Source organism: Bos mutus, chromosome 20 (assembly GCF_027580195.1).
Source record: "Bos mutus isolate GX-2022 chromosome 20, NWIPB_WYAK_1.1, whole genome shotgun sequence".
NCBI classification, from domain to species: Eukaryota; Metazoa; Chordata; class Mammalia; order Artiodactyla; family Bovidae; genus Bos; species Bos mutus.
Window position 1 is genome coordinate 36,547,945 of NC_091636.1, and position 17,693 is coordinate 36,565,637.

At 41.1% G+C, this 17,693-nt stretch overlaps 1 protein-coding gene across 1 annotated transcript in view; it reads right to left on the bottom strand.

Annotated features, from left to right (window-relative positions):
- Positions 1 to 17,693, bottom strand: part of WDR70 (WD repeat domain 70) — a 278,708-nt gene that overhangs the window by 12,576 nt on the left and 248,439 nt on the right. The window contains exons 14-17 of the mRNA XM_005898536.2: positions 9,238 to 9,338; positions 7,535 to 7,614; positions 5,648 to 5,764; positions 3,440 to 3,602 (exon numbers count right to left, since the gene is read on the bottom strand). Of these exons, the coding sequence (XP_005898598.2) occupies positions 3,440 to 3,602; positions 5,648 to 5,764; positions 7,535 to 7,614; positions 9,238 to 9,338 (461 nt within the window). The remainder of the gene's footprint in view (positions 1 to 3,439; positions 3,603 to 5,647; positions 5,765 to 7,534; positions 7,615 to 9,237; positions 9,339 to 17,693) is intronic.

Consider the following 17,693-nt stretch of genomic DNA (forward strand, 5'->3'; position numbering starts at 1 on the left):
TGTTGTTTTCCTCTTTTTCTTTGCATTGATCGCTGAAGAAGGCTTTCTTATCTCTTCTTGCTATTCTTTGGAACTCTGCATTCAAATGGGTATATCTTTCCTTTTCTCCTCTGCTTTTCACTTCTCTTCTTTTCACAGCTATTTGTAAGGCCTCCCCAGACAGCCATTTTGCTTTTTTGCATTTCTTTTCCACGGGGATGGTCTTGATCCCTATCTCCTGTACAATGTCACAAACCTCAGTCCATAGATCTAGTCCCTTAAATCTATTTCTCACTTCCACTGTATAATCATAAGGGATTTGATTGAGGTCATACCTGAATGGTCTAGTGGTTTTCCCCACTTTCTTCAATTTAAGTCTGAATCTGGCAATAAGGAGGTCATGATCTGAGCCACAGTCAGCTCCAGGTCTTGTTTTTGCTGACTGTATAGAGCTTCTCCATCTTTGGCTGCAAAGAATATAATCAATCTGATTTTGGTGTTGACCATCTGGTGATATCCATGTGTAGAGTCTTCTCTTGTGTTGTTGGAAGAGGGTGTTTTTTTCCAAGAAAATATTAATTACCAAGCAGCCTCAGAAAAGTCAGAAAATCCAAAGAGTCTACTTCCCATGAGGGGATAGACAACCAAGAGAAAGATTAAGGAATTACTACTCACTCTCTCCTCTACAAAAGCACCTGACTTCAACAGTTTCACCATCTCTCCGATTTTTACAAATAGATTTCATGGTACACAAGGCAGTTCAAGAGTATACACAGAAAAGGAAAGCACATGAAGTTTTTAGGAAGGCAGCCTAACACCTGACAAAGAACAAACCACAAGCATGTGAGGGTCATATCACAGATGCTAGGATGATCCACTATTAGGAATTTTGTAATATGATGAATTATATTCATTGATCAAAGTAGAAGTACACAGGGAACTCCCTGGTAGTCCTGTGGTTAGGATTCTGAGCTTCCACTGCAGAGGTCAAGGGTTCCATCTCTGGTCCCCTGGTTGGGGAACTAAGATCCCATAAACCACACAGTGTGGCCAGAAAAACCTCCCACCAAAACAAAAACACAACAAGTAGAAATTCATAGAGACATGACAAAGGAATTCAATAAAACTCAGCATCTATTTCAGAGCAACATGCCTCTTGTCTCCACGCCGTGTTTTCTTCGCCTAGGATGCTCTTCCCTTGGATCCCTGCATGGTTCATTCCCTCATTCCACTCAAGTCCACGACCACTTTAGCAGAGGTTCTATCCTGATTGTTGTATCTGAAAATAGTGCCCCTCTCTCTCCCCGATTACTCTATGCCCCTTTATCCCTATTTTATCTTTCTTCATTGCACTTGCTACCATCTAACATTTATGGATTTATTTATTGTCTGTCTCTGTCTACCAGAATATAAGCTCCATAAACCACAACTTAAAACAATATCTGACACATTGTAGGTGTTCCATAAATCTTTGTTGAATCTTCTCTAACATCTTGCATGTGGGTGTTTTCAAAAGTTGTCATGCTTTATGGAGAGATACTGTTAATTGAACAATATGAAATTGCCAATGTTGACTTTTTTTCATCTACAAAAAGGGCAATTACACAAGCTTTAAGAAAAGGATGTGCACTATTGGTTTTATTATTTAATACTGTTCTGGAAGTACTAGTCAGTACAATTAGATAAGATAAAGAAATAGCAGGTACAAATGTTGGAAATTATTTGTGTGTGATATAATTTTTCAGGGGCTTCCCAGGTGACTCAATAGTAAAGAATCCGCCTGCCAATGCAGGAGACCTGGGTTTGATCCCTGGGTTGGGAAGATCCCCTGGAGAAGGAAACGGCAACCCAATCCAATATTCTTGCCTGGGAAATCCCATGGACAGAGGAGCCTGGTGGGCTACAATCCATGGGGGTCGCCAACAAGTGAGGCATGACTTAGCGACTAAACAACTACAACAACAAACCCCTCTAAATCTGACCACATTTAATAAAGTTTTTTACTTGGGGGGAAAATATCATAAACCAAGTAAAAATAAAGACAACTGACTAGTAGAAATACTTGCAATATATGACACACAAAGGGTTAAGCTCCTTAATATAAAGACAAATAGACAAAAGGGCAAAAGACATAATCAGAAAGTTCACAGGAAAAAAAAAAAAAAAAGAAGATTTTAACATATGCATGCGTGCTAAGTCACTTCAGCTATGTCCAACTCTTTGTCCAACCTACAGGCTGTAGACCACCAAGCTCGGTCCATGGGATTCTCCAGGCAAGAAACTGGAGTGGGTTGCCATGCCCTCCTCCAGGGGATCTTCCCAACCCAGGGATCAAGCCCACAACTTTTACATCTTCTGGACTGGCCAGGTGGGTTCTTTACCACTAGCACCACCTGGGAAGCTCATGTTGCTAATACCAATCATTAATCAGCAAATGACATTTTTTCAATATTTGTGGAGACACTGCAACAATCTACTCTGTGTACAAATGTATGTACATCTGTTTGGAGCAGTTCACTATCAAAATGTTACTTAACTATGTTTGGCAAATTTTAAACTATGGCTCTGTTTACTCTTCCTTTCCTCAGATAATTTTTGGTATGCTTCTAAACAAATTTTTGAAGCATAAAAAATCCCTAATGGTAATAGACAATAACGATTCCATTAGAAACAGAAGTGTCAACAGAGGCATAATCCATAAACCCACAAGCATATCTGAGTGCCAAGGATGTGTTGACACTTATTAGTTTATAGCACACAGATTTGATACAAATGAAGGCTAAATGCAAACTATTTAGCTGGCCAGCCTTGATATGACCCTCTTAGCTGTTGTGATATTATCCAACTAACCGTTCAGAGACGTTCCATCTGTGTTGTCTGGTTATTCATACATGTTGTGAACATCCACCACTGATGTCATACAGTAAAGTCTGCTCTGCTACAACACATGCAGTAGAGGATATGATGCTCCCCACCAGGGGCCGCAAATCGCCCAGGCTCCTCTGTCCATGGAACTTCCCAGGCAAGAATACTGGAGTGGGGTGCCATTTCCTCCTCCAGGAGATCATCCCCACCAGGGATCAAACCCACGTCTCCTACAGTGGCAGGTGGATTCTATACCATTGAGCCACCAGGGAACCCCCACAATGGGTTCGTGTGAGTGCTCAGTCATGTCTGACTCTTGTGACCTCATAGACTGGAGCCTGCTAGGCTCCTCTGTCCAAGGAATTTTCCAGGCAAGAATACTGGTATAACTCTGATGGAAGTGGCCTAGTTTAGAAACTTAGAAGTTTAGAGTCCTCAGATATAAACAAATGCGTATGTTTCTGGACCTTTAGTACCTGGCCTATTTCTCATGCTTAAGAATCAAAAAGAAAGGGAGAAGTTAGAACCCCAAAGCTATGTTCTACCCAATTTGTTAACATAAGAAATGTTCTATTTTAAAAGGCTGGTTCCTTACTTGGAGTATGCTGGAGAAACCCAGTACGGGTTGTCCTCGGCCGCCTTGGCATGCCGCAAAATGGCTTCCCGGGGATTGCTGTCGTCGGTTTTGTCCAAAGCGATGTTCTTCACAATGTATGAAGACAGAGTGCCTCCATGGGTTCCAACCCGGCCACCACGACCTGTTCCAAAGGGAAAAAAACAAATCAGGAACAGAGTGAGCATACAGTCTGGGCTTATCTGACAAGGCTGAAAACCCTTCACTGCTGGCTGCCCAGGCTACAGGTTCAGTGAATGACAGGGTAGGGTCAGGGGTTCAGATTGACCTGATTTTTGTCATTCCGCAAAGAATCAAGGTTTTAAGCATTCTGGGGCTTCTATAGCCTTTAGTTTGAAGCACACTTAAGAGTACTTGAGTATTGTCCTTTCTGCTTTCATTTAAGGTAATCACAACCAAAGTGGAACATCACCAAAGCTCAACTTCCCCATAGTATTTTAAAATATAGACATGTTTTTATTATGCTTTAGTTGCCAGTTTACACAATGACAGCAATGTAGGAAGAAATATAAATAGTTTGCCATGTATATGCCTTAAAAAATTCTTCAGGCATGAATACATGAAATTCAATTAATAAAAACAACCAATCATCATTAGATGCTATTTTAGTTTTAAACAAGAATATCTTAGGGCTTGCCATCTTCCAAGGACCTTGTAGGAAATAAAACAAGATGAATAGACTGATTGACTTATTTTAATAAGTCAATAATAGAATAATAGACTTATTTTACTATATGTAATGGCTCTCGACAGGAAGCTTCACCTGTTCAGGAATTTGTTCCCCACTGAATCCTCAACTGCTAGCCTGGTTCCCAGTACTCAAAAGACATATGACTTTTCAAGCAGGTTAAAGAGAAAAAAAAAAAAGACAAAACACCACATGAAAAGTCAAGTGGCACTAAAAGATTAATTTTATTAGGCAGGAAATGATTGCCAGAGAATTTATATGGCTAGCAACTATTATATTAGTAGCACTTAGAAGAAAAGAGCTCTTCAAGCTGATGTGGGAAGGGAATCTATAGGAAGAAATACATCCAGTTTGGGAGAAGTCAGAAGACAGAGAAGGTTATTTTCAGTGAACTGAATAGTTTAAATACAAAAGTATAGAAAGAGGTAAGTTCAATGGGCATTTGGGGGCAGGGATGAACCAACAGTCATATCAGAAGATTAGAGCAGGAGAGAGGTGAGGTGTAGAGCTCAAACACGGCTGAGAGTCAGATTGCAGAGAACTCTGAATCTCTGTGCATGCAACTGGACAGTGCACAGCTTCTGAAGATGTGGGGGCAGCAGCAATATGAAAACTACAGGAATTGGGAATAAAAGCTGTAAGATGAATGAAGGGAGTAGTGAGGAGAGAGCGTTGAGAGAGTACCTAGTTACAAGAGCTTTTTAATAATCCAGGCAAGAATATTATACAGGAATTCTGATTAGAGGACGATGGCAGAGAAAATGGGGAAAAAACTGAGACTGGTATATGAGATTTTTTTCAATGCTAAAGGGGCAGGCCAAAGAGATAGAGGTCCAGAAGTCAGGTTCAGATGAATTAACAAGTCATAAATGATATAAGCTTGTGAACCTAGAATAAATGGAGACTGTGCAGCTGATAACAGAGAAGGGGATTCTAGCAAAGGCGCGGCTGTATGATGGCCGATTCTGCCTTGCTTTCTTCTGGCCTTACTTTCTTAGAAACTCTAAGGATTTTTATTCATCTTCTAGGGAAATGGGTAGCTCTATTTTAATAATGCAGAACTAAATGATGGCCCCTTTCTGACTTTTGTGAACTCTAATCCAGCCTAAATTTCAGCCAAAGTATTCAATGTTGAATTTTAAGCCAGTATGGTGAGCAGTGATTTAAACACTGAGTTCCAAGGAGCCCCAGAGCTCCAGTGAGGTCCCCTAAAGGACTTGGAGACCAAGAAGAAATGGCTCTGGGCTTCCTCTCTGCTTCAGCACAGCAGCTCCATTTCCATCAGTTTTATGCACTGGGCTTCTGCATCAGTTCTTTAAGCAAAAAGTTCTGAGGCTAGAAGAAGGTGTTTGAAAAATCCTATTTAGTAAAAATCTCTGAAGACGGGTATCCAGGCCCAAAAGATCTTCCAAGTTCTGTCCTGATTACCCTACCCTGGCCCTCAATGACCCCCTCTGCAGGTCACTAGCTAGATCAGTCACCTGGGCCTGCGACAGGAGGCTCGGGTTTGTGAGACTTCAGGGGATCCAGTCTGTCCTTCTCCAGCTGTTTCCTTGTACTCCGTTGGCGAGGTTCGCGGAACATAGGCAAGGCATGAGCTAGGAGAAGTCACAGTTGAAAAATTTCATTATGATAATAACCCTTCCATCCAAAAACATAGCTGGAGCATGACTAAATGTAGATGAAATGGAAGTCATAATGACGGCCTTCATCTAATAATAAAAGACAGTCTTACTGCAACCAATTAGCCAATTTCGTTTGAGACCAGACACGTTGTTCACCTCTCCTGGCAACTAATGGCGCTCAGGAAATACTGTCAAATACCGTCACGGAAACACTGATGAGGCTCCCCATGAACCAGACTGTGGGCAGCAGTTAAACTTAACTTCTGTGGTTTTGACAAGAAACACTTAATGGGACTGCCTCTTACTTTTTTTCTTACAGGACCCAAATGTGAATAATGCCAACAGCTAGCTGTCAGCCTCGGTGTCCTCAGAGGCCTCATAAACACTGGAATCACTTCACACATTTCTGAAATGTGACCACCTCTCAGGAATGGTTGACAACACTGAGCAACCAGAAGGGAGGGAAACTTATCCCACAGAAACTGGGATAGAGGCACAGAGGTGATTGAATCTCCTGACGTGGTGACTTAACAGGAACTTATTCCTTTTTCAATGTGGTCAACAAAAGAATAAAAATCAGAGAGTAACATCTGTCCAATTGCTCTTGGTTGTTCACTCAATGTCAGAATTAAGTTTCAGAATATAAAAGAAAATATAAATTTATAAGGGAAACAGTGTCATATTCTGGTGGAGAGGGGGAAGACTACTGGGGAAAGAATTAAGTATCTATTTATGACCACAAAAAGTACCAGAATAATGTCTTTGAATGTTTAGGTGCAAATTAAAACTTCTTTAAAAGAGAAAAGTGGGGGAGAATTAGAAGGATAATAAGGGTTTAAAGGAAATTTATGATGTGAATGACAGAAATGGCTGTAACACCTGAAAACCACTTCTAGTGCCTGCCATCCTCAATGCACACTGCCAGCTGGGCCAGGACCATGTCACTCACCAGTAACATGCCTGCCTTGAGTTAGGGGAGCTGAGAAACACAGCCACCCATCACTCTGCTGGGCAACATGACACAATAGTATTTTTAGGAGAGGGAAAAATAGTTTTTCACTTCAAACGACTGCAGGAATTTAAGTAGGCCACGTGTAATTACATGAGCTAGTCTGCTTCTGACACTGACTTTAACACTTCTACTCTTGCAAAAAAATGCCATGGGATCTTTTTACTCATCACCAGCTCCAAGGGACTTGGTTTTATATAAGACCCACCCCCAGGGAGAAAACCCAGCAGTGCAGCGCACCCTGGGCTTGAGACTGAGCTACTGAGCAAGTCCACAGGACACCTGCTAATGGCAATTGCTACTGCATCTGAGATCTTTCTAGCCGCTACCCTTGGCAGGTCTGAGACTGTGACTCTGGGAAACGAAAATCTATCAGATTAACAATGTTGTGTGACAAAGCTGAGACGCTGCTCTGTCCTGATAAGATTTCTGATTGTACCTCAGGTAGTTCATTTTATATCTGAAGGTCTCTGGATCAATCTGTCACAGGGTCACAGAATTTAGGCTCTTCCTTTTGGGGTTGAAAGTTACATGAAGTAACCCTGTCTCTGGGATGAGTCACAGAAGATGAAGGAGTTTGCGATTACATGACTCCCATCCTAAACACATGAATAGGGTATTTTTTAATATATGCCTGAACTTGGAGGGCTTTTTCTGTCTCTAAAGCCATGAGATCAACAGCACACTAGAACAGAAGACAGATGCATGACAGAGAGACCATGCTAACAACTTACGGGTGATGATGTAGTCCTGGGTTAGAGTCTCTGCTTGCTTCGCCTTCCGCTGGGTTTTAACTACACATAATTTCGCTCCCCTGAGAGGAGTTAAAGCAAATTATTTCCTTTATTTGGTCTTAGAAACAGAAAGTCGATGTCAAAAGCATTAGACACTTTTCAGGAACACACTCTGTACACACCAACTCACCAAGTCCTTGGCTTTCTAAGGACTGGCCACAGATGGAGCCCTTGGTGATAAGAGATTAAACATATGGGAAGGCAAGTCTGTGCATCAGTGGTTACTACTGTGTGAGAGGGTTAGAAAGGTAACCGGAAAACAAAAGGCTAGTTTAAAAATCTATAGAAATAACCTAAAATTAAGATCTTAAAGAGATATTAACATTAATCAACCTTTTCACCCTAAAGGTCACAGGGTTCAAATTTTAGTTTATGGCTCAGATGAAAGCAACCTGGGTGGTCTACAGCCCAAGTGGCATTTGTCCACATCTCAAATACAAGAGTACAAGTGTCTGGATCCAAGTCAGCTTGGCAGGACTGCCAAGGGGCTACAGCCCAAGAATGTGTGGGATTAACCAAAAGTGTGCTTAGAATGTTTCACTCTCCTTAGCAATAATGAGTATCCCTTTCAGGAGAGACAAATACAAATAAGTAAATTTTTAAAAAGAGTCCAAAGATAGTGCCTTCTAAAGGGTGCTATCAAATGGGGCTCATCGTTTTCTCAAGTAAAATGGCCCCCTTCCTTTCATCCTACTTACATTAGTATTTTACATTTCTTTATTAAATAACAAAAAAATCCTATTTGTTCTTAAAGACCACAATATATAATTTTATTTTATAGGGCAAAGATTCCAATTTCAGAAAATTCTGAAGGAAATAGGACTGTCTGCTTCTATTCAGAGCCAAACTATAGTCAATAAATATTCACTAATAGAGGACAGGCTTCCTTTCCCCCCAGAAGACTGTGGGACCTCACAACAGGTTTATGGGGGACCCCAGTAAATTTAGCATGTGGAATTTTGTAATAGATATTCTAAAGAAACAGCTAATCACTTACTGTATCTTAATAGAGAGAAACAGAGCATCTCTTTTGGATGGTGACACGTTTACCTTTGTGCCCGAGGAAAAGAGAAATAACTGAGGGACTGACTGAGCCTCCAGTGAGTTTTTTAGGTCCTTGAAACACACTGGTATGCTTAAATTTGACAATTGGGCAGATGTGGGGTAGAAGGGGAAACTGTCTGTGCTGTCCTCTGCTGGCAGAGAACAACTCCACCAAACATCCAAATGGTACCTGAGAAAAGCCCAAACAGAAAGGGAACAAAACAGACAAGCCAGTTCCATTTCCTGTGAGTGGTTCGTTCCCTGCTCTGTTAATCCCTTACATGCATCACTACTAATGCCACTGTCCAGGGTGGTATGCAGAGTGGGCAGGCCTTCCCCCCCTCTTTGCACTCAACATTTCAGCTAAAGAACTGCAAATCCCCAGGAAACTTTCACTTTGAATTCTGTATGGATCAAGGAGCTATCTAAATCCTCTTTAAAGCACAATATGAGGAGTTTGAGGCTTTGCTCTGGGCCAGCTGCATTTTCTAAAAGGGTGGATCCCCATCAAAGAAGGAAATAAATAAAAGCAGGGGTGAAAAAAAGCCCTCCCCCCAGTTGTTGTCATCCATCTCAAACAGGCAACACTTATGAAATACCTCTGACTCTTGTTGGGGTCATAGTAGACTTTAGCCAACCCGTTTCCAGTCCCCACCATGATCTGGTTCAGCTTTGGGTGCCACAGGCAGCGGACAACACTCTAAAAAGGAAAAGACATGGGAATCATCTAAATGGGGCACAAATAAAAGGGAAAGAAAACTCTGCTGGTACTTGGATGGCTAGTTTACTAAACTGAATGTCACCCTGATGATGACTTGTAGCTTTTAGGGCATTTTCTTCCAAACCACTGAGTTCTGTTCTATCACATATTATCTCTGTGACACTCTATAAAAATATAAAAGATACCCCCTTCCTGCCTTGTCTCCTCTCCTGTTCTGATAGCATCAAAACCACGAAGCTGGGCCTTCCCAGCTCTGCTGTCATGTGAGGCTGGCATCTTGGAATGCTGAACCCACATAACTTGGTTCATTTTACCAATGAAGCAGATTTAGATCTCAGCGATTCATGCTTTTATGCACACAGTATGCCCCTCTGGACAGCATATTGAGGCCAGGTGGTCACTATTTTTAGTTTAACAAAGATCCAAATCTCATAAAGCTTTCTCAGGAACAACACACATTTGTGAACTATGAATAATATCTCCCTATCTATGAGATTAACCAGCAGGACAATAGCAGAAGTAAAACAGAGATATGGAATATAAAGATGTGATGTTAACCTGAACAAAAAGCAGGTTAGGAGAAGGTTCACTGGAAGAAGCTATGATCCTGTGAATCATTACTGGTGAGGAAAATAAGTGCTGTTTTGGGGTCAGAAAGAACTGCAAGTTCCCAGTGAGAACTACAACCTGTTTTTAATTTTTGCTGAAATAAGAGGGCAGAGGTGGAAGAGATGGCAGGGATAGAATTAAGGTGGGGGAAGGAGGCTAAGGTTGGTAGGCAGAAATACCATATGTTGGGTTCTGCAGATGTCACTCTCACTCTGATAGAACAAGAAATGAGTGGAAACATTAATTCAGTGATTATTAGGAATCTCTCATGTGCCAAGCAACGTACAAGGACTAATAGGAAAGGGTACAATTAGATATTGCCATCTTATGTTCTAATATTAAAATGTAAATCATGGAATTTCTGTCTTCTAAATCTACCTTGGGCTGAATTTTTTTTTTGGGGGGGGGCTACTTCTCCCCAACCATCTAGTTCTTTTGTTAAGATAGAATATCTGGTAATTTCTGCAATCCTTTTTTTTTTTTTGCTTTTTAATTTAAATTTATTTATTTTAATTAGAGGCTAATTATTTTACAATATCGTATTGGTTTTGCCATACATCAACATGAATCTGCCACGGGTGTACATGTGTTCCCAATCCTGAACCTCCCTCCCACCTCCCTCCCCATACCATCCCTCTAGACTTTTATTTTATTTTTTTGTTGACATGTGTGGTTTTTATTTTTTTTTCTTCCAGTTTTATTGAGATATAATTGACATATAGCACTGTGTAAGTTTAAGGTATAATGATCTGACTTATATCATGAAATGATTATGACAATAAGTTTACTGAACATTCATCATCTCATATAGATATAAAATTAAACAAATAGAAAAAAAATTATTGTCTTGTGATGAGAACTCTTAAGATACACTGTCTTAACAGCTGTCACATGACATACAGCAATGTTAATTATATTTATCATGTTATTAAGTTTGATTTGATTAAAAAAAATAAAACAGAGATCAACTATATGCTCAAAATACCAGGGGATTGTCTGATGCAATCCCTTTTGATAGAAATTCTGGGTTCCTCTTGACTGGTTAAAAAAAAAAAATCCACGTAGTTAAATGGCTACAAAGCCCACTCTGAGATTCCTGAGAAACTAAGGAAGAAATGGAAGAAATGTAAAAGTGTCTGCAAAACTTCTAATTCACGTCTGACAATATTCCAGAATAGTGGTTCCAGCACTGCTGAACAGGGTTGAGAAAATCAAACCAAGTGGCTGTGTTTATCCTATCATCAGGGGGAAAATTAAGTTAAACAGGCAGGTTTGTACAATTTTAAGTTTTCGTCCCACGATTTTTTTTAAACCTATAGTATCTGCTACTCAATGCCTACTAGCAAGTGCTAAAAGATGATAAAACATATACAATGGTGAGTGAATATTAATAGAAAAACTTGAAAATAGTAAATCATATTTTTCAGTAAAATGTGAAAGCAGTAAATCAAAGTTTACCAACTAGGGGGTGAGGTTACTGTCACCTTTGTGCGTGTGCTCATGAGACTTACTTTACATGCATGTGTAGAAAAAGTCACACTTTTCTCCTAACAAAACTGCCTTGTTGGTAAGATGGAATTAAGCTTATCAATAGTTCATGGTCTGCAAAGCACAGCCTGACTACAAGGTGCCCCGTCACTGAGACTAATGTGAGAACCATGCCTAGACCACTGGAAATCTCTAGACGATGAAGGTCAGGTATGTGGAAACTTGAAAAGAGTCACAAACAACTTCACATCAAAGCTAGAATAAGCTCATCCAAGCCAATACTCATCTCCTTCAAGTCCTGGCTTAACTGTCATCACTATTCAGACCACTCTATTTGAAACTGCACCACACAACTCCCCTTATTTTCCTTGCTTTCATAGCATGTGTCACCTTTTAACATAATATACAACTTACTGTTAATCATGCTTCTAACATAATAAATAACGTACTGTTAATTATGCTTATTGTCTGGGCTTCCCAGGTGGCACTAGTGTAAAGAACCTGTCAATGCAGGAGACCCAAGAGATATGGGTTCGATCCCTTGGTCGGGAAGATCCACTGAAGGAGGGCACAGCAACCCACTCCAGCACTCTTGCCTGGGGAACCCCACAGAGAAGAGGAGCCTGGCAGGCTATGGTCCCTGGGGTCGCACAGGGTCAGACACACTGAAGAGACTAAGCATGCACACACACACACGCTTACTGTCTGCCTCCCCTACTAGAATAAATGTTCTACACAGGCTGCTCTTGGTCTGTTTTGTGTGGCCAAGGATCTCAAGTGCCTAGATTAGTGTCTGATACTTAATAAATATTTGCTGCAGGAACAAATTAAAAGTTACAACTCATCCAGCCTCAATAGATTGCTTTGCTAGGTGGGGTTGGAGACAGACAATTTTCAAGTTAAAATCATTACTGCCTATGAGAAATAATTTGATTCCTCCAGATTTTTATTACCTCAAGTATCATACAAACACAGAGGGTTAGTTCCCTCCCAATGCGGGCCAGAAAAGAAGGATGAACAAGAGCCAGAGGGGCAAGGGAAGACACTGAGAGGAGCTCTCAAGGGTCTTCAGAAATCTCAGCTGCCCACAATTGGAACCAGGACAATTTTAAGGACATAGTACTAAAGTTATTTCCCTTCCTTGGTTCTCTAGAGGTCTGGCTAAGCAGTCTAAGATTACTGGTTCTCAAATATGTTGTCAAGCGAGCAGGGTACAGAATTGGAAAAGATCCACAACGTAGGCCTGATAAATTCCAAGACACCAGCCAAACAGGCAGTTTCCAGGGGCAGCAGGTTACTGTTACCCTCTCCGTCTACGCTGAGGGTTTAAATGTTAGAGAGAGGCAATGGCCGGGCCAACAGACCAACGTCTGACTGCTTTCCAGGGAGTCCAAGGTCAGGGCACTGCACCTCTATTCCCGCTCACAGTCTTTCCCTCCTACGCCCTCACACACACGTGACTGGGCAGCACAAGCTCTCATGGAGAAGCTCGTTTACCCTCCTTTTTACACGGAAGGAAGGAGAAGGCAAGTGAGCCCCCTGGAACTAAACAGTCATTCCGGAGCACCATCCACTGCGGTGGCGAGTCACCAAGCATCTGATGAGGGCGCTGGGAGCAGTCTGAGTTAGGCAAAAGATACTTAAGGCTCAATTACCCTAAGACTGGTTATTAATCAAACACTACCCGGATTCCAAAACATGGAATGAAGAAACAGAATTCAAAGTCAAAGGTGGGTGGGCTTTTTTTTTGTTTATTAATATTTATTGTGTGTGTTTAGCTAACCTTCATAAACTTTGCAGCTAATGCGGCTCCACACTTTGTCCTGTCAAGGAAATGCATCTTATAGCAGAGAGCTGGCCATCTGCCAAACCAAACAATTGCTGAGACGGCGGTGGCGGCAGCAGCAGCGAGGATGGGGAGCAAGCAGAGCTCCCCGCTGCTAACTTGTCAAACACACACATACTGGGTTTTACATAACAACAATGGGACACGTGCCTGCTAGAAGCCCAAGGAGCTATCACAAGACAAATGAGCTACAGCTACTTAAAAAGAGTGCATTCACTTCATCCACCATCCACAAAGTCAGCCTCCATCCTCTGTTCTTGAAGAGGTACTTCTGCGGCTGGGGGCTTGCCACATTCAGATGGACAGATTTACTGAGTGAGACAGCGAAGGGAGGGCAGAGAACACATCTGAATTAAAGGACCAGAGGGAACCATCATGACAGGAGATCTACACGGAGCAAAGAGAAAGCACTGAACTGCCAAGAACTAGATTCTGAAGTTAGTCTGCACATTTCAAATATAATGATTTGCTTTATTAAATTGATAAAGGATTTTATTCTTACACTGATCCACTTCATCTTACTAAAGCATTGTGGAAACACCACTGGCTTCCCCGAGCTGCTTAAACTGAACTCCATGTCACCATAAAATTAAGTTTAGCTTTTTGAACCAAAAGCTACTGTCATTTTAGATAATTTGGCAGTGCAGAGGAACCACAGTCTGCCCCCAAAGTACTCAGCTCTAGCAGCAGCCAGAGAGAGACAGTAACTGGTGCTAGAGACCGTAAGCAAGATGACAAGGCAGTAACCAGACTTTAAAGTGCTCAACACAGAGAGCTTTCTTCTCTGCAGAGACCAAAGAAAAGAGAGGGGGGTGGAGCAGAGAAGAAGAAAACACTGTGTACAAAAAGCAGTGTCAAGATTCCAAAACAGGAACTTTGGAATTACCCCTCTGCAAAAGTAAGAAAGCCATAAAAACCCCAAATAATTTATTGCTGTGGTTTTTTGGTTTACTTGATGTGATGGAAGCAAATAAGGAGAAGAGGAAGAAATCAATGAGAGAAATGAATTTGTATTTTAGGACGTGGGAGGAAAGGAACTATTGGGTTATCTGTAACTTTATGTTATAAAAGTAGCTGACTCCTCACAACACTACAAAACTAATGATCTCACCTTGATTTCACAAGAAGAAGAAATTGAGGCTTGCAAGAGGAGGGGTAACATTCTCAAGGTCACAGAAAACTTGTACACAGAGGAGCTGGGATGCTCAGGGAGGTTTTCCCAACTCCCATGGTCATTCCTTTATACCTCCTAATTATGCAAAGCTCTGTTTTAGAAGATGGGAATGAACAGTCACTGCAGACTTTAAATCATCTCCAAACCTACCTAACCCAGAAGAAGTCCTAGCAAGTTTATACTAAAAAGCAGATGATATCACTAAAATCATAAAAGAAAAAGCCAGCTACTGCCCAGTTCACAAATGTTACTATAAAAGAAATCGATGCCTGCAGAACATCTCAGACGTCAGTAATGCACATATCCAAACACTGCCCTCATTTGACTTCACATGCTAAAAGAAGCCCAGCACCCTTCCTAATTTTATATCTTAAACATGATTATGATGAAACACCCTTTCCTGATCTTTCCCAGCTGCTGCCCCACACTGCAAAAGAAACTCCATCTGGTTTTTTCATGTTTGGTTTTTGTCATATAGTACAAGAATGGATAAGCTAACTCAGAGATTCCTTGGGAGAAGTATTTTCCAAAATTTTCAAAGGTAAGAGCCTCACACATTTCTGTGAAGGAGACTGTCACACAGTTTTGCACATGTGTGTAGAGGCAGTCTCATGGCCGTGCACACCCTCAGGACTGCCCAATACATCTGAAAGGCCATGTATATGCTGATGCCCAAGTTTAAGAACACAGATGGAGATGTGAGTCCACAATGAAGAAAAGGAAGGCAGATGAAAATGCAAAGGTACTGGTGAAAACATTTTCTTTGGATTTGCACAAACCCAAGCTTCATTTCAGAGAAAGGAAAATTGCTTTCCACATTAAAATACTGAACCAGGTAGGTAGAAGCGTCAGGCAGGAAAGCTTTAAACTTTCCCAGGTTATTTGTCTTGTCCTCCCAAAGCCTTTCTTTTCCCAAACTTGGATTATTTTGCAGTATGCTTGGGCCATAGGGCTTAGTTTCACTCCTTTCAAGTTCAGGAAGCAAACCTGCTGAGTAAACCTTTGTCTACAATAAATAAGACTCCTCAACACCCACCTGATCTTCACGGAGACACCCCTCGAACAAAAATGATTAAAGACATTTTCTCTGCTCTTCTAAGTGAGCATGTGCCTATCCATTTTTTCCCCTCCACATTCCTCCAACTCTAAGGAAGTTCCATCAGAGGGCCAGACAGGTGCCAACTGTCACTCTTTGCTGGAAATCTTCTTAATCTCCCTTCTTCCCTGCCCCAAACAATTCTCTCTCTGATAAACCAGACAGAAGCCCAATGGTGAAAAGAGAAAATGTTGTGGCACTTTTATAAATGTAGGGGTTGTTGAAAACAAGCAAACAAGGAAAAGCGTTGCTCTACACCTACCATAAATATCTGGCACAGATGCACAGATTATGCTTTTTGAAAAGAAAGTGAAAATGTCAGTAGCTCAGTTGTGTCTGACTCTTTGTGACCCCATGGACTGCAGCCAGCCTCCTCTGTCCATGGAATTCTCTAGGCAAGAATACTGGAGTGGGTTGCCATTTCCTTCTCCAGGGGATCTTCCCAGGGATCAAACCCGGGTTGCCTGCATTGCAGGGAGATTCTTTACCATCTGAGCCACCAGGGAAGCCCTGGTGAAAACTTTTTGAAAACTGGCATCTAATTATCAAATTAAGTCCTATAAAACTCATGGAAAATGCATTTATTAAAGTCAGTTTATTTACAGACTCTGCTCTAAAATTAAGGTAACTGTTAGAGCAGTAAAAATCTGGAACCTGGTAATTGTCCTTGGCACAAAATGAATCACATCTGTAGCTGATAATAAATTCGCCTAAAGAATTTCATCACGAGAAAAAGTTCTCAGAGAAAATGGAAGGTCTCTTGGGTAAGAAAATTAAGTACAATCTTCTTCATCTAATTAAAAACACTAAATGTCAGTTTGCTCCAGTCTGCTATTTGAGAAGAACTTACAAAGGCAGGAAAAAAAAAAAGCACAAATAATGACTGAAGAAATCTGATAATTATTTTGATTAATGACAGTCTGGGAGCAGGAAACAAATAGGTGGAGGGAAGTTAGAGTCCCCAGGGTGAGTGACACCAGCGGTCGGTCAAGGCAAACACCCACCTAGAAGCAGCACTTACTGCAGGCGCGTTCCCAAAATTCTCACAGAACTCCCTACTGGTGGGCACAGGATGGATCAAGTGTGCCAAGATATGGAGTCCTGGGCGGTTGTGAGGGGCCTAGAGCACTACAGCTTCAGGCAAGTCAGCACCAGCAAAGAGTGGGTCTGTCTGTAATATCACACAGTATCCTCTGTTATGAGCACCAGGCTGTGAAAAAGCTTGGGAAGCACTGCCTAAGGCCATCTCTCTCGATCTAATCTACACAGACCCAGACCACTCTACCCTTCTTCATGTGTCAATAGTTTGAGATGGGCATAAAGATAATAAGGATAAATCTTTTCTTTATGTAAATAAACAAAGCACAAATGGATAAAGCTTTAAGTCCCTAACTACTAGACAGAAGATATATATGATCAGATCTTAGAAATCATCAAGCATGTAAAACCAAAAAACTGTAGGAGAACCTGAGTCTTCAGAGATGAACTAACTATACAGGATATGTAAAGCACTATTTGTTTTAATATAGTATAGGTAAATAAGTGTTACACAGTATACTCTTTTATTGAGCCCTTTGGTGGTGGTGGTGGGGTCTCAAAACCCCTCATCATACAAGATGATCTAGCACTCCAGAAAAGGGGAAAACACTATCCTGGGACTCTGAGTTAATTATAGAACTCTTTGTTTCCCACACTAATATAAATTGTGAAAGTCTGGCCAGAATTCTGATAGAACAGCTGGAAAACTTGTTACCAAAGAGCACTCATCAAATTCTGGTTGGGAGAGGGAAGTCTGCCATAGAAAATCCTACAAGACACAAAGTCCTTTCCTTGGTCTTCTCTCAGTGGGTTGTGGTGTGGTGCTGGAGTTGGACAACAGAGCACTGTCGTTACTGGATTATATGTTTATACATTTTATAAAGAATAGTGTGTCGTTTTGAACATTGACAAAATTGACCTATCTACAAAATCAACCTCTCTCTTTTTTTGACATTTTTTGGAGTCCAGTATGTTTCTCCTTCAGGGTTGTGTTATCTATTAGGTGAGTCTTCATCCGGGTTTGTCATTTATGGCAATCCCATTTATACAAGGAAGTATATAGATCTGCTTAAATGCCAATTA